Raw genomic sequence first — 17,608 nt, 5'->3', positions numbered from 1 at the left:
TATGAGCAAATCAACAGCATCAGACATGCTGGCAGTGGTGCAGCAGCTGAGAGACAGAGCTTGTCAAAGCTGATGGTAAACCAAGGTGGGAAAGCACCCAGGCTTCACGGGATTATGTTCTTTTCTGAGTGTGACTAAAAATGGGCTCTGCCTCTGGCCATGGCTCACGGGGCACAGCAGGGACACTAGGGGCTGGCAGGGCCTGCAAAACCTCCCAGAGAGGCTTTGGGCAGCATCTGGAGAACAGTGTGACTCCCCAGGGGAGCAAGGACCCTGCTTGTGGCCACACCAGAGGCTCTGAGCACTGACATGGGGTAGCCTGTGCCCACCTAGGAGAAGCAGCAGTGCCCAGCAGTGGGCACACTTGGAGACCCCTCAGCACCCATGCCCCATTCGTGCTTATGCAGAAGCCAGCCAAGCTTTTGCCAGCAGCCCAGAGGGCTCAAGAGTCTTGTCCCCAGACCTGCCACCCATGCCATCAGTGACCTTGAGGATGTCAGCCCGCCTCCCTTTGCCTGGCTGGAGGGGAGCTGCCCCACCAGGCTTCTTGGCAGAGATTAGTTAAGGCATGTATTTATTTTTTATTAATCTAATTTAAATTAATTAAGATCAATCAATGCATCCTTAGCCAGAGCTTCCAGCATCTGTTCAAGCTTCCTTGGTGAAAAACTTCATCCCTCCTGAGGTCCTCCTGCTTTGAAGGGGCAGGGCTGGATTGCCTCTGCATTGTGACAGCTGCCTGCTCTCTGAAGTGCTCAGAGTTTCCAGCTGCTCCAGGCAAAAACCAAATCAAACATCCTGGGAGAGCTCAGGAGCTCAAAGCCAGTGGCAGAAGGAAACGAATCAACAGGAGCGCTGATGAGTGCTGGCTTGCTCCTGCCAAGCAGCCTCAGAGTGGGGAAAGGGCTTAGGGGAGCACAGGTATGTCCTGAGCCTTGGCCTGTGTCTGTGATCCAGCCAGCTACTGAAGCTGCCTGTGCTGAAGGGAACAGGCAAAGCTCACCAGTAGCTGCTCTGCCGGCCCCCTGGACAGGAGCTTGCAGAAGGACCTCCTTCAGGATTTGCTAAGGATGAGTGGTGGTGGGAAAGGAAGTGAGTCAGAGCTGAGGCGTGCTGAGGGAGAAGCGAAAACGGCACCTTTAAAAGCTGCGCTCTGGCTTCCAAGTGCAGGAATGGCCACAAGCAGTGGAAATGGGAAGTGTAGTAAGAAGAAAACACCAGACCAGGCTCTCCTCTGCCCCCACTCCATGCCCAAAGCCGACACCAATGGTGTGAGGCCCCTGTCAGGGCCCCTGTCAGTTCCCGCACCAGACCTCTGGCCTTGGGGAGCAAACTGGGGCTTGCCTGGCAGGGCTGCCAGTGCTGCAGCCAGTAGGTAAGCCAGCCAGTGTGACTTCCCTGGCCCTCAGTCTGTGCCTTGAGGCTGCTGTCACCAGGGGAGGCACTCAGAGCAAGAGCCGTGTGTTCCAACTCCCAGCTGATGGAGTCCAGGAGCTGCTGGAGTCCAGGAGCTGCTGGTGGCCAGCAGGCCTCAGTAGGGCTGCTGGCCTCTGGCTCTGCACGGACATGCTGGACAGACCTCCCTTCATCCTGTTCCTGCTGTCACTGAGGGCAGGTGCCTTGGCAAGGCAAAACCTCAGTGCAAAGCTTTCTGATCTGGGTAGCACACCCAGCAGGACCTTCACAGGTCCACCACCCTGGTCAGTGTCAAAGCAGGTGGCTGGGATGCAGGACCTAGTGCCTGCTGCTGCCTCTGGGTGACAGACACCACAGAGCAGGAATGCAGAGGAAGAGGACTGAGCACCATGAAATAAAAGCCCTTTTGTAACCCGGCCAGGAGCAATCTCCCCTCTTGCCGCCATTATCAGCCCTTCCCCTGCCGCAGCTGTGTGAGTTAGCCTAGCAGGGGCCGGTTATCTCGTGTGCTGCCCCTGTTTCTGTACCAGGCACCGAGGCCGGGCACCTCTGCCCTTCACAGGCTCTGTGTTGTCAGCCGGCGCAGAGGAGCAGCCGCCGCAGCCGCGCGTCTCAGCGCTCCGCAGCCGGCCACGCCCGCGGCGGGAGCAGCTTCACCGGCACGGCACCCGCAGAGCCAGCCGTGCCAGCCACCGTCCCACAGCCACCCAGACCGGGCTCGCTTCTGCTCACAGCTCCCCAGGCACCAGGCCGAGAGGCCGTTCCCGCAAAGCCCCGCAGCAGGGTCAGACGGGACACCCTGGCGCACTCATGAGCTAGCGAAGCCCTGGGGAGGGACCGTGAGCGGCTGCTGCGGCTGTGCCAGAGCAAACCACAGCAGTGGCCGGGACAGGGAGGCTCCAGTCTCCTCTTCCCTGATGGGGAGAAGTGGAAGGATTTTAGCAGTAGAGTGTAGACATTTCTCATCCAGCACCCTGCCTTTACCGGCTCACTGCTGCTCACATCGTGGGCAGTCCTTGATGAACCCTCCCCATGCTGGCTGTCTCCACACCCTGCTCCCAGTAATTAACCACACCATTAGCACTTGGCGGAAGGTGTTGCCTGGGAAGATGGGCGTCGGGCTGACAGGGGAGACAGCCTCAGGCTGAACCTCTGCAGGCACACCTTGCCCTAGGCACCTCGTCGCTGCCCACCCTGCTTGCACTTTGCTGTGCCCGCATGCTCTGTGGACCACTGCCCTGGACGCCTCCAACCCTGTTGCCCTGCAGCACTGTGCCGAGGTCTCTCCTTCCCTGGCTGGCGTCAGGAAATGGGAATTTATCAATGTGGGTGTTGTTTCTGCACTCTCTGTCCTGTCCCCAGAGAACCTCCAAATCTCATGATTTTCTCCCCTTCTGGTTTTTGTTGTTGTTGGTTTGTTTGGTTGGTTTTGTATTGGAGCCTATCCTGTATCAGAGAAAAGGCATCTTTGTGTGCGGTCTCTGCTGTGGGGGGACAGAACTCCACCAGAGCTTGGCTCTGGGGGTCCCTGGCAAGCTCTTGGCTGCTGGGCCAGGCAGCAGACAGCAGTTATGCTGCTGGGGAGCCTCCAGAGCCAGGACTGCCAGCAAACACAAAGTGTGCTGCAAATAGGATCAAGAGAAGCAGTGGCAGGGATCAGGCCCGTGCCCAGCAGAGCCTGCCTGGCACGCTAGCTGTGGTGCATCAAGCAGGGAGGAGAGCATTACTGTGTTCTTGTAATCTTCAGCCCCACTTTGAGAAGAAGAGAGGAAAGCTTCAGTTCAGACAAGTGACTCATCTTTACTGTAATCACAGACCCAGTTGTGCTTAACATAACAAAGCAGCCAGCTTCACACAAAACCTGGTTTGAGAGCCACCAGCATGTGCCATAAGCAATTATGCCTTGGAACATCTCCCTGAAGAGCCAGGGCAGTGATGCACTGCAGAGCCACAGCCCATGGCCGCATGATCCCTTCCCATGCATGCACCAGAGCTGAAGGCAGGCCAGGATCTGTGCTGAGCTCGAGCAGGGAGCAGCTGCATCTCACCTGGGCCAGCAACAGAGTCGATTGGAGCAGTAACACCAGAGCTACAGATTTGGTGACATTGATCCATGGGGGAGAGGGGTGCTGAGCAACAGGGACAGCTCAGGGTTGTGCATGTGCTGCCACAGATGCTGCCTGCAGCCCAGCAACGAAGATGAGATTTGTGTAGGTCAGGGACAGTGTGGATCCCATGGCAGCACCGGCGAGGTCTTGTTACCTTTCATTCCCCGGTGCTGCGGTGCCAGACCAGAGGATGGTTGTGTATGATTGCAGTGGTTTTGCCAGCACCAGGGGTGAGCTGGGCTGTGCCAGCACCAAGGGCTGCTCCTGCTGCCTGTCCCCATACTCTCTGTGCAGCCACTCAGCGCTGTCATCTGGATGTGGGCCGCCGGGGTGCCCGGGAACGGCCGGCAGAAGTGCAGCCAGTCAGAAGCGCAGCCAGTGTGGGACCGAGAAGTCTCGTGGGGGGTCCCTGCCCTCCTTTGGCACTTAGCACTGCTGCCCAAAAGGCTCCCAGCTTCAGGCCACTCTGCCTGGCGACAGTCGGTGCCTGTCTCGGGTCACCCACATCTCGCCGGGCTTGGCCCTCGTTCCTTGCACGCCCGCTTCAAGCACCACATGTCCGGCGGAGCAAGACACCCTCAGGGTCCGGCCCAGAAGAGCCCACGGACACCCGCGGCGCCGGCTACCAGCGGCGGGACGGGACCCAGTGGGGGCTGAGGGCGCTGCGCGGCCGTCAGGTGTCGCCAGAGACCGCGGGCGAGGGGACGCACAATGCCAGCTATGGCCGCCAGGAGGCGACAGAGTCCGGAGCTGCCAGAGGGCCCGGAACTCCCGGGTCAGTTTTGCCTGCGTGTCGCTGGGGGCCGCCTACTGCCACCACTCTGCTTGAGCTCCTAGCCCGGGGTGCTCATCCTAGACGCCCCCTGGACGGGCTCCTGCCCTCCTGGCCTCTGGGTCCTGGGCACCGGGGCTGCACACACGGTCCAGCCTCTTCTGAGTGCACTCAGCAGCGTTTCCCAACTGGGAAAGGGGTGTACGGACAGGGAGTGCCGGCTGGTCCTCACCTTCAGCTGCTTCCAAAGCAGGGAAACGCACCTGTGACCAACAGACCTCATTTGAAATAAGCAAAAGTTCTTCCAGCTAAAGGTTTTTGGAAAAAACAAACCCCAAGTTCTGGTGCAGTCTGGGAGAGCACTTCTGTGCCTGTGCCGAGGATCAGAACGGCCTCAGGATGCAGAGACGGCAATCAGGAGGCTCAGAGGATGTTATTACCTTTAAGATGTTTTCCATCAAGTGCTCCTTTGAAACGTGACCTGCTCCTCATATGATTCCTCTTCTCAGGATCCCTCCCCACGCAAGCAGGAGGTTAATTTCCAAAACACCCCTCAGCTCCAGGGTGTGCCTCAGACAGGGATGAGCCACACTTCCCTCGCCGTGTCAGCAGCCCCCTCCACTCGTTCTCAGCTGAGCCAAGGATCAACAGGAACAGCACGTGCCTGCCACGCCAACACCTGAACTTGCTGGAAGTGAGGAGGAGCTGAGATGGAGCAACGCAGCGTCACACTCACCTGCTTCTCTGTGCTGGCCAAACAGGCTCACGGGTCAAAGCAAATGGGTGCTGCCCACGGCTCCTGCTCTGTGTCACAGCCAGTGTTAGGCATTAAAGTTTTCTTTAAACAATGAAACTAGAAACAGGAATGTCCTCAAGGCTGTCGTGGCAGAGATCTGATAGTTAACCCTGCAGGACTTCAGTACTTTCGTGTGGAGGAACTTTGAACCACTTCGGACCTTGACTACAGCCCTTCCATTCTGTGGTACTGCACAGTCAGCTGAGCACAGGCAAAGCTGTGCTGGAGAGGGAGAATGAAAATGCACCACACCTTCCGCCCCTGCTTCCCTCCTCGGTAGCTGTTCCCTATTTTATGCCTTTGGGCCAGGGCTGGCAGGAGGCTGGTACTGAGGCAGAACACACACTGAGGAGAGTCTTGTTCTGAGGGGAAATCTGGCTAGGGAAGGAACCACTCAGCTGAGCTACTGTGCCCAGGGATGTCCTGTTTCATGCTAACTTGGGCAGCAGAGAACCCATTTCCCACTTCTGCTGAGCTCAGTGAGGGAGGCTTCACTGAGGCAAACGAACCCCCAAGCAATGCTGTCTTTTACAGGAGAAAGTGGATTTGGTGATTGTTAAGAAACAACTTGAAGACAGAGGTCTTGTGGTAGGCACCTGTCTGCCCAGACTTCCACTGTCAACACCTCAGCGTGTTGTGACTTGACCCGACTGCTCCAGCGAGAAAGCTCAGCCAGTTCTTCCTCTCCACTGTGGCAACCCAGCATAGCCATACCCTTGCCACATCCCTGTTTATCACCCAGGACCTGGGTGGAGCCATCAAACCACTTCCCACAGACCAACGAAAAAGCTGAGTAATGGCTCCTTATCCTCTAAATTATGGCATTAAAGCTGTTTACATTGTAGAAGGCCACTGCCGTCACCCTCCTTGGTCATCAGGCCCTGCTGTCAGCCCTGAGCCATGTTTCACCCACAGAGTCCAACTAGCACCTATCAGTGACCACCCCAAACAACAAGGAGACATTGCACTTTGCAGCCAGCACCACATCTGTCTTGAGCCAGGCAGCTCCAATGAGGGCAGCCCCAGGCTCTTGCTGCATCCATCACCTGCTGGAATTTGCACCCTGGTTGTGGGGACAGCACGGGGAGAAAAATCACTGCAAACAGCTGCATTTGGGGTTTGGTCTCTTGCTGGGTTTACAGCACTCACACCTTCGAGTGCAAACAGAGCCAATGACTCAGCCTCTTTCCCCCTAAGAAGCTGATGCCATTCCCTCCTTGGTTCTGTGTTCCTGAGGCCAAACCCCAGAGGGATGAGTGTTTTCTGCCCACCAGTGAGGAATCTGCTCACTGCCAGCTTGTGCAAATGCTAAAGAATGCACAAATTCTTCTACGAAACATGGCAGATAAAGCCCTTGTGCTTGGGGTGGCCCAAGCAGCAGCACACAAGCCTCACCCTTCCTCTGAGACAGTGGGATTGCAGCCAGTGAACACTGCCCTGCCAGCTGAATTCTTCAGCAGAGCTGAGCTGGGGCCTGGAGCAGCTCCACTGCAAGATCCACATGAGAAATACGAGTGGGGCTGGAACGATACCTGGCTTTGCACACCAGCTCTGCACAGAGCTGATCTGGCCACTCTGGCAAGGAAAAAGTCCAAAGCAGGAGGAGCCAGCCCCCAGCCCTTCTGACCTGGAGCAGCCCAGGCCACAGACCTGCTCAGAGGTGGAAAGCACAGCTCCAGCTGAGTCACCTCAGCTAACTGCCCTCACCTCCAAACCGAGACTTACAGCAGGGGGGGGCAGAGAAGCACCATGGTGGGTGAGATGCCTGTAGAGGCCCTGCAGAGAGGCTGTCCTAGGCTCTGGCGGACTGGAAGGGCACAGATGAGGAAGGCAGAAGTGGTGCTCTTCCGCCTCTCCTGCCCACAGAGAGCAAACAGCGCAGCCGACTTGCCCTCGTCGTGCACAGCTGGGTGTAGGACAAAGCCTGATGATGTGATCCACAGAGAACTCACTCCACTGTTCAGCCGTCAGGGCTCAGAATAGTTTTCGCACCCCCCCGACCACCCCTGCCCAGGTGTAAGCATCCAAAGCAGGCTGCTGTTAATAGCTGAGGTCTTTATTTGAAGTTTTTTATATACAGTAAAAGTGCCACAGACAAATCTGTGACCACCAGACACGACAAATGTAAATCTCTCTCAACAATTAGCAGCTTACGATCTATAAACTACAGTGTTACGTTCACAAGTGTCATTTCTGTACTTCTCAACCCGTGCAAGTGAGTTTTTATGTTTATTTTTACACTTTTAAAACACACTTACAGCTAAGTCAATTCCTAAGACTACCACCTGGCATACACAACACAGACACACAGGGGTTTACTCTTTAGCCACATTCAGAATTCACTTAGAAACTGCCAAAACTACCCAAATCTGACCCCCCTCACTGCTTGACTTCCTTTGTTATAATGCTGCTTTTTACTTTAAAAAATGCATAACTGAACAGCTGAGAGGCAGTGTTTGTCCGTCCCACTGCAGCAGGGACAGGAATTGGCATTTCACATTAGCCCATAAAGAACTCGCGGGACCCGACTAAACCACTGCAGGCATTGCTGTGAGCATGCTGTGGTACCATTAGACTGAGCTAGTGAGGCTGAGAGAAAAGAGAACTTTGGGGAGCTCAGAATGGTGGTTTTATTTTTTTGCATTATCTTTCTTCTTTACAGTGAGAAAACTCACGGTAGGGGGGAACAGATGAACTTCACCTGACCCTCAGAACCTTAATGGGAGCTGCTGCTTTGTGAACTAACACAGCCCATTCTTGCTTTCCCTTTCCACATGCCAAGTTGATATGTGCTAAACACAGCTAAGCAACTCCAGAGTCGTTTCAACTCTGATAGGAAACGTTTTGGAAAACATTCTAGAGTTCAGAGATGGTCACTAAACAGTTGGCACCCATGAGGAAGGCTAATAGAAGGACTTCGCACACACACACACACACAGGGCAGGAACTCTTCTATACGTCATCCAGAAATGCTCCACCGAGACAGAAACACAGCCACGAGGGAAGGGAGCTTTAAAGCTAGAATCACATCTCCAACAACAATCATTGTTAAGCTATCAGAAACCACCACAGACCTTCAAAGTGAAGAGGGGGGAAAAGCCCAAAACATCCTGCTAATGTAAAAGGCAAAACACATGGCAGCCGTGTGAGGATATGAGGAGTGGATGCAGCATCATACACAGCATTACTGCAGACAGCTTTCTGGAATGGAAGAAACTGTCGAAAGAAAGAGACAGACAGAGACAGACAGACATCATCCAGAACCACAGGAACGTGGCCTGCACCAAACAGCTTTTGAGATCTACATTTCTACTGAGCCTGTGCCTTTTGGCAAATGAGCAAATGGCATTTGCTGAAGATGAGAGAGACAGACTTGAGACATGGAACGAAATCTAAAGAAGAGGACGGATAAACACTCCTGCAGACACACCAGCCCAGTGGCACCAAGCGTCCGGATCCATTCGACTTCCAGCCCCTTCCTGCTATGACCACACAAAAACCTACCACGAGCAATTCTATCAGGATCAAAACTGAGAAACACAGAGCTGCAAAGGCCAGGACTCAGAAGTAAAGGCAACCAAGCTTTTGAGTAAGGTGCCAGATCAGAGCTCGCTGCTGTTCACACCTGCTTCTTGCTAAGAGGAAGCCATCGTGACCCATCCAATGCCCAAGTAGCCAGAGCAGGGTGCTGAGCAGCAGAGCTTCACTGGAGCCAGGAGAAGGGTCTAGGGGGAGGAATGTTGATGTAGTGTTTGCTCTGCCTGCAGCCCTGCAGAAAGCACTGTCACTTTTGGCAATTTGCATCTGAAGTAGGACAGGAGCAGATCAGTGCAGGTGGGGACAAGGACAGGCGTGCTGGAGTCCCTGGGCAGGGCATACCTGAGTTTGCTGTGACTGCATTAGGACAGACAGAACCTTTAATGGAAGAAGGACGGTGGGATGGCAGAGGGCTTGTCTCTGCTGGCAATCAGACACCCTTGTTTGAGGGAACCTCCCAGCACCCAGAACTTGCACTACAGCACAAAGCCCTGGGATGCTGTGCAAGACACATGATGTACACACCCCATGGCTGTGACTTCAGCTGCTTTAGGTCACTTGGTTCCTAGAGGAAACTTAAACCTGGGAGGAAGGAAAACAGAAAGATCTAAGCAACACCATAAATAGCTTTGAAAGAGAATCCTGGAGACTTTTTGGATTTCATGGAGAAGTGACTTGAGTCTTGGCTTTGTTAGGGAAAGGGCCACCAGTTAAAAACCAGCAGAGTGAATGCAGAGTTGTTGGGCACAAAGCCTGTCAGCACCAACAGGTCACAACAGCGTGCTGCCAGGACTTCAGAGCCAGGTGTGAAGCTGACACTTCCTTCAGAGCTTCTAAAAGGCACCAGGTACCTGCCCCAGGGCTGAAGAAGAGGATGCACTCTATGGCACACCACACAGGACAGCATACAAGGACCCTGGCACAGACACACAAACGATCTTACCAGAGCCTGACAGCAGGGAAACTTTGGTTTCACTTTTTAGGGGATTACTTAAAAATTTAATCAGAGAGACAATTTCTGAGACAACCTTTCTTCTAAGTGGACTCTTGATTCAGTGTCTCTTTCCTGAAAATAACTTTTTCCCCCCCTAGGAAGGGATGAAGAGAAATTCCTTGTTCTTATCCTGAGGCCAGGAATGAGAGATGAGGTGCAAATGAGAACTAGAAACACACTCTCCTTCACATCTGGAGAAGAGAGAAGTGGCCTGCACAACAAGAACATGTGGAGAAGACAGATGGTTCCCATGATGCTGCATCTGCATGGCCTGGAGGACAGATCACATTGTATGATCAGTGCTGTGCTCCAGACAGGCTGGCACTAGAAACTTCTCTCTGCCCTCCTCAGAACTGGTTCAGGACAAGACGGCTCACAATTATTCACGCGCATTTCTTCATTTAAAAACATCACTTCTTTATTTAAAAGGGAGGAAAAAAAAGGAAGGAAAAAAAAAACAGTGACCCTCCCAACCCCTTTCAAAAAAACCCCAATAATAATTATTATTATTATTATAATAAAAAATCCTATTAGAAACATAAGGAAGCACTGAGAGTTGGAGTATTACACTCTTCAAGTATGCTGTTTGGATTTTTTTAATCTGTGAATATACATATATTAAAAAAACCTTAAAAGTGCGACCAAGGGCTTCTGCCTGGAGAGAAGTGTTTCGAGGACTCCTCCTCCAAAATACTGTAGCACAGCTGTGCAGTTACTGTGGATGGCAGGAGGCCCCCATGCAGCTGCTGGGCAAAGCTGGCCAGCGGTGCAGTGTCGCTGCCATCCGGGCCAGCACCAGCGGCCAACATGGATGCGGAGCTGGACAAGAGATCCACACGCTGCTGCTTGGCTCTTGGTAAGGGAAGAGACCACTCTGAGCACATGCAGCTGGCCATGGAATGTGAGCAGACTTCACAGTACGAGTTTAGTGTTGCAGGGCTGCTGCGGTACCATCGCCGGAGGCTGAGCGCCATTGGAACTGCCTCGCGGAGTGCTCTCCATCTCTTCTGTTTGTTTCTTCTGTACACCTTAAAGTATCTTAAGATTTGCATCCAAAGAGAACCATGCTACATAAAAATTATCCAGGATTCTCACCAAAAAGAGTTCTCCAAGAAAATCTAAAAAAACGCTATTGCAATGCATCTGGCAGAGAAGTCGTTGTTCTAATGTAAACAGATCCACTCTGGCACGCTCCCGCCTCCGCCTGCCCAGGCTCACTCGGCCAGCTCCTGCCACCATCATCTGGGGGGGGACAAGAAGCGTTCCAAGTAGCTAGTGAGGGCATCCCAGTGCTTCCACAGAAAGGCAATGAAAACCACCAGAAATAAAGTGCTGAACGTCCTGTTGCGAGTCTTCATCAGCGGCACCACGCAGTTGGCCACAGTGGAGACGAAGACCAGGAGGACGGCCATGACAGCCAGCAGGATGTTGATGAACTTCCCCAGCAGGTTCCTGGCTGTGGCATTCTCCAGCCCCTCCAGCTGCACCACCTGCTGCTGCTGCTGCTGCAGCTCCATCTTGGAGATACGGGTCTGGCAGGCCTCCAGGGCTTCCTGTCAGCAAGAACGCACTGCTGGATCACCAGCAACCCACCAGCCCCCCACAGAGGGGGACAGTCCACGGCTCCTACCCTACCAAGCAGGCCAGAGCAGAGTCATCCTCCTTACACCCCTCTATGCAGGCCATGACACATCCTGCTGCAGAGGAAGCCATGCCACTTCACCACTTCACGTCAGTCACACCAGGGAGGCTGGACAGAGAGATGACAGCAGGCTTTGCTTCAACACACCCACCAGTGCCACTGTGCACTGTCAGCTGCCCGTCCCTGCAGCTGGTGCAATGGCCACCTCAGATCCTGCCACCAGACCCTGCAGGAGAAGGATGCTGCCAAGCCCTCAGCCTTTGTCCAGAACAGGAGGAATACCCAGAGCTGGTTGCTCCAGCCTGGGTTTCAGGAGATGACTAAGGGGACAAGGGTGCTGTGTCCATGCAGGACTTTCTCCTCTCCCCCATTTCCATCACTTTCCCTGCAGTGGCTTGTGCTGTGCTTTTCCCACCCTTCTCCTGAGCTCACTCCATTCTCTGGTCAGCCTGGCAGAAAACTAAGCCAACTAACCCACAGGGTTCATCTGCCTTCTGCTGGCTGAGTGAGCTCAGAAAAAGGTTTGAGTACCATCAAGGCTAGGAGTGCATAGCCAACATCCCAGGAGGAGACTGCAGCAAGCTGTGGTGCTGGCACAGCTCCAGGTGACACTGCAAGAAGGGTAAGAAGCTCGAGACTTATGAAACTGCCTCTAGCAAGAGGTGTTCAAGAAAAGACTGGATGAGGCATTTAGTGCCATGGTATAGATGACTGGATAGGGCTTGGAGGTCTCTTCCAACCTGGTTGATTCTCTGATTCTAAGAGGTAAAGCAAAAGTCTGTGAAAGGAGAAGACCACCTGACACAAAACATCTCTACAGCACCGCTGACCTGGGTGCAATCCTTTTCACCATGTGCAACCTTGGGCAGACCAATCCAACTCACAGCACGACACTGGCAATGTGCAGTGGGTAGGCTAAGAAGAAGTGAGAGGTTTTAAAGCAGTCAATGCAATGAGACATTTCTGCTCCTGGAGATAGAGTTTTTCCATTAATCTCTCCCTCAGAGTTGCCTGTCCTGCACACTGCGGTCAGCTCGGGCTACCACCTGGAAGCCTGCAGAAAGGAGCGATCTCTGTTGGACTGGTCACCGAAAAGGGAACCACGACTCTGTTCCTCTGCAGCATCAGCCCATGCTCTGAACTAGCTTTTCAGAAGCACTGCTGAGGAACTCTGTCCTAATTTGCAAGTTTACACTAAAAGTGCTGCATTGCAAAATGGAGGTTAAAAAAAAAGGTACTGAGAAACCCCAACTTCACTTGGAAGTTTTTAGCCTCACTTCTTCCTGCCCTGTTAAACTAGAGAGAGGAACAAAACCTGAGCATGGTAATACTGCCCAGCAGGACACCTCCTGTTTTGCTCTGCTGGGGGACATGGCACCACTGTCCACAGACACTGATCTATTTCAACCTTCACTTAAAGGTCACTGTCACCTGTTCCGTTTCTCTGTCACTGCATCATGGCTGTGGTGGTCAGTGAAAACACAAGGCACTTCTCTGCAGTTATGGTCCCTGAAAGTACAGGGCAAGACTGCTCAGGCTCCTCTACACAGATGTGCTCTGGAAGGACATATACCCCACTGGACTTGCACTTGTGTGGATGGATTTCTTGCTGACAGAGGACATGACTTGTCCATGAGCAACCTGTGCTGCGAGGAGTGTCCTTGAGCCCATCTTGGAGGCAGGAACTAAGGCGATGAAACAAACCCCCACATCCAGCTGCAAGGGGGCAGATCTGCTGGCTGCCAGAGGCTTGTTTTCTTTAAGCCTTAACCTATCTGTGCCTCACATGTAGCCTTCCACATGCACCAATCTTAACTAAGCTAGCTACATACGCCTCTTCTAAGTGTGGCATAAAAGACGCTGTGTCACTGCAATAAAGGGAGCACGGCTTTAACCACGCTGGTACAGCATTGTGACTCTGGCCGCCTTCCCACCGACACACTTGTATCTGTGAGTGCGCCAAAAGCACAGCCTGCTCCATCTCCAGAGGAGATCATCTGGCTGAAGCATCTCAGGGAGGAAAGAGGGGGAACTCTGACCTGCAGTTCTCTGCTTACACGACAAATATCTGCTGTCAGTAACCAGAACTGAGATGTCTGCTACAGCCAGCACAAGTGTTTAGAATGGACCTCATACTCCTCCCTGAAAGGGCCTTTCTTCAGAAGGCTCAATGGCTGCTCAGATCGTTTCCCAGGTCTTTGGCTCTGTGGAAGGCCTTCCAACTTCATAAACTCTGTTTCTACAGCTTTAGTCCTCTACACAGCAAAAGAAACTTCTCTTCTCAGAACAGCTCCTTATATGGGCAAACCCAACAGGACGAATGGTTTCCTGGCTTGGCGCAGTGGACACATATAACCACTGGGGACCACTGCTCTAAAGTTAGTGACACAGACACACCCCAGGCCCACTTACTGCTGCAAAAGGAGAGTTCAGGTCACAGCTCAGTGGCTTCTAGCTCCCCATAGAACCCTGCATACAAGAGGACACAGACTCCCACTCAGCTATAGCTTCCTGAAGAACTCTGCTCTGGTGCAGGCAGCAGCCCCTCTGCTGATGAATCTGCCTGCTGGGACATGGTCCTGCTTTGCAGGAATTCCTTGGAGACACATCTAAGGGTCAGAGATGGAATGAAGACCTTTTCAGAACTCATCAATATGTATTTTGGCAACCAAGCTTGGAGCACTCTGCCCAATTACCAGCCCACAGAAGTGCTCTGAAACCCAGCAAGGCAAGGCTTGAGAGCCGCCTTGGCTCTGCCACCCACCTGGATGTCCCGGGCTCGCTCGTAGGACTGGTAGGCAATCTTCTCCTCCATGCTGGCCAGCTCCTGTTTCAAATTGAGGATCTCATTCTGGTGGAGCTCAGTCAGGTCATTCAGCTGCTCCTCGAGTCTCTCACATCTAACAATGACAGACATGGTCCAGCAGCTTTAATGAGTGAAGGGCAGCAAAATGGCGCCAGTAAGAGACACCCAACACCAGACTACTGCAAACCAGCAGGGCTGCCCCGGTCACTACAAAGACACATAACAGAAGGCAGGGCCCTCTCAGTGGGATTGAGGGAAATTCCTCCAGCAGGTAAGGTAACGCCAACCCTGACTCTGTCCCAGGGTGTTTACAGGGCCACTGCCAAGTCATGCAAGAAATCAAGGACAGAATTATTACAGAAAGTGCTATTCTCCAAGCTCTGGTGCAAACCGAACAGTTCCCTTCCAATACCATAAGCTCCTCAGCATTTTCATCTAAACTGGGACGAGTAATGGGCACAAAAATGGCACAGCACTGAAGAGTGACCAGTGTCTCAGAGAGCAGGCTGGTCCTGTCTGATCTCTACATCTGAGGTCACATGGACAGCTCTGACTTCTTTTATCTCACATGAGTGATGCAACTTACCTAGCAAAGATTCCATTATTCATAAGGAGGACACATGAATCGCTAACCTGCAGGCTTGTTCTTCAGTTTGCTTCTGGTGCATGGACAGGGAACAGCCCTGAGGAGGAGGGCTGCCCAAAAATGCGGAGTTACAGCGGCTCTGAGACATGGGTTGTGCCTGAGCAAGGGAGCCTCACGCTGATCCCAGTGCCAGCCCCACGAGGCTGAGCACTTCCAAAACACACCAGGGATACTTTGCATCTGCACCTAGCACCTTGGCTTTGGAATTCTGAGTCCAAATTTACAAGCAGCTCATGCTTCAATACCATTTAAAATCAGAGAAGTATGCTTACTACTTCCAAAAGATAAATACACACAGAGGGCAGAGCCCAAGGGTCAGGAGTAGAAGCCAGCCTCTTCCACCATGTTCCCTGCTTGCTTCTGACTCTGGGTAAATCACAAATAACAGCTCTGATGGTAGCTAAGGGATGGGCACAGCTGTTGTGAAGTGTTTCTGCTCTGGTTGTACTGACTGCTCATGGCAACAGCGTGGAGGAAGCTGACCACACTGACTGTATCGTCTGACCCTTGGTGCTGGTAAGTGAGACACTTTGGAGGAACTCAACACAAAGATTAATTCCTTGGTTTAATTTCAGTTCCATTCTGAGTCCACCTGTATTTAATGAACACACACACAGACACATAAAATGAATACACAATATTTATCTAGAAAAAAAATCATTAAATTACAAGTTCTGAAACTAGGACACAAGTCCTGTTTCTGCTATTTTCCAAGAGTTGCTTGGTGCTTCACAAGCTAAATCTCAACAGGCAGAAGCTAGTCTTTAAAAATATTCTTGGGGGGGGGTTGAATTCACAAGTCTAGAGAGGACTTTCCCTTCCCTTCCCAGCACAACACTGCTTTAAGGAGTCAGCCCCAGTACGACAGTTTCCAGCAAGAAAGCACACATGGTCGAGCAGCGCTGAGACTGAAGCTGGCCATTGGCCGGTATGGCTTGGCCCAGCACAGCGGCACCAGAGCTGTGCTGCTGAGGCAGGACACGAGAGAAAGAGTTTCCAAAGGGGGCCCAGCTGCAAGCAAGGGAATAGCCCTCTGAAGCCTGGCTAACGAAGAAGCCTAGATAATTAGCACTGCCATTTGTTCCCACCTAGCTTAAAGAACCCAAGTGGCCAACAACCCAGAACTACGAGGAAACCCACCCCGGGTCCCACAGGCAGCATCAATTACTTGAAACATTCAGTTTGTGACTATCGTACAAAAGTCTGCAGTGGGTTTGTTACACAAAAAGGGACTTGAGTACTTCTGGAAATGCCATGACCATGTCTTTTAACCTCTTCCCACGTAAACACCAAGCAGAAATTGGCTGTTGCCAGGCAGCCTAAATCCTGTTCTCCAAGGAGGAACAATTGCATTTTAGTAACTCCAGAACTACTCCAATCTACAGGAAACATAAGGAAACTGCAAATTTGTACAGCTGAGAGTTTAAGCACATGATTAGCAGAAGGGTTGGCTCTCTTCCCCCTGCCCTAGTGCAGGGCTGCTGCCTTGTTCCTCAGCCTTTGCAGGTTGCACCCAGAGCCAGTTGTGCCTTTGGAAAGTTGACTGTTAGGCAACGTCTGGAATTGGGTTAGAACCTAAAGCCAACCAACAAACCCCACAACCTACCCAGACCTGTTTTTGAAATTACCCTTCCTCCAGTCATCTCCTTTCGCTCCTTGTCCCATTATCTGCAAATCAGAAAAAATGTTTTCTTTCCTGCTGTTTTCTCCTGGTGTTCAACTCTGAAAAGCTGAGGGGGGGGTTCATGTGATTTTTCAGGGCCTGAAGCCAGGGTTTGCCTTAGGAAGGAAGGCTCACAGTTAGCTCCGCGGTACCGCAGAAATAAAAGAGACAGGATCCATGTCCGGAGGGCTGTGATGCTCATGCATTCCCCTGACAGGTGAGAGGGTGAGTGCAGGCTCTGTCTATGCAGCAGACATGGAACTTGTCTGTGAAGGTAGCAGGGCCTCAATTGATCAAACCTCACTGGATTTCAGGTATGGAAAATTCCTCATTGGAGTCCAGAATTATTTTTTCACTAAGTAAAATATGAAACTTCTCCTTTAACAGGTGCAAAACTGAGGCCTGACAGTGCATGTGTGAGGAGCGACATGATGAAGAAGCCACTTTACCTGCACTGGGTGGGTGCTCTGCTGAGTAAAGAAACTCTGACCAGGCTGATGCTAGAAGATCTTCACAGCACACTGTGAGCAGAGTTTAACATCTACCTTTCAGCACCTCTCAGGGTGGCCTCTTTTTAACGGCTATGACATACAAGATTTCATCTGTTCTTTATTTGTCATCCAAACACACTTGCTGTGCTCTGAGCACACAGAGCAGCAGCCCAAAGCAGTACCTGCTTGCAGTACACCCCAGGTCCGCTGACTGGCCCACACGCCAGAGGCACAGCTGGCTCCTGAGGGAGCAGGAGCTGCTCCCAGCACCACATCATGCTGAGCTTCCAGCTCCCACCCTCCCCTGTGTGGGGAGGTTTCAGTGCTTTCCTGGCCAGGCCAGCAGTCACCTGGCCCTACACGCTGCCTCTGCTGCCCAGCCATACTCTGGAAAGGCCTCTTCCACCATCCTGTACTCAAAAGATTTATCCTGTTTGATCTATTTTAAAATAAGCCATGAGAGCAGACTGAAGTCCAGCAGCTGAGACTACAGCAAAAAACAGATCACTGAGAGCAGCAGTGCCCAGCACTCCATCTGGCAGATTTCTCCTGGTGGGAGCATGGAGGCCTAAGGGCCCTTTCCCAGGATGCTGGCTGGATCAGAAACCCCGGGGCTGGCCACACTCCACATCTGTGAGCTCATGGCGTCACCGTGCACAAACAGGTTCCTACAGGGACACGGGAGGTGGAAATACTCAGCAGGAGATTTACTTCAGTCTCGGCAGCACAGAGAGTGC

General features: G+C 52.5%; 1 protein-coding gene across 12 annotated transcripts in view; it reads right to left on the bottom strand.

Moving 5' to 3' along the window:
• Window positions 1-7,132: 7,132 nt before the first annotated feature.
• Window positions 7,133-17,608, bottom strand: part of TMCC1 (transmembrane and coiled-coil domain family 1) — a 127,071-nt gene continuing 116,595 nt past the window's right edge. For all 12 annotated transcript variants that reach the window (XM_064156088.1, XM_064156085.1, XM_064156089.1 and 9 more), the window contains 2 exons: window positions 14,030-14,165; window positions 7,133-11,176 (listed from right to left, as the gene is read on the bottom strand). In XM_064156088.1, coding sequence (XP_064012158.1) covers window positions 10,862-11,176; window positions 14,030-14,165 — 451 coding nt within the window. In that variant the 3' untranslated portion in view covers window positions 7,133-10,861. The remainder of the gene's footprint in view (window positions 11,177-14,029; window positions 14,166-17,608) is intronic.

The sequence above is a fragment of the Pogoniulus pusillus genome, chromosome 16, assembly GCF_015220805.1.
Source record: "Pogoniulus pusillus isolate bPogPus1 chromosome 16, bPogPus1.pri, whole genome shotgun sequence".
Taxonomy (NCBI): Eukaryota; Metazoa; Chordata; class Aves; order Piciformes; family Lybiidae; genus Pogoniulus; species Pogoniulus pusillus.
The sequence above is the reverse complement of the archived record's forward strand: the minus strand, read 5'-3'. Positions and strand labels throughout refer to the sequence as shown.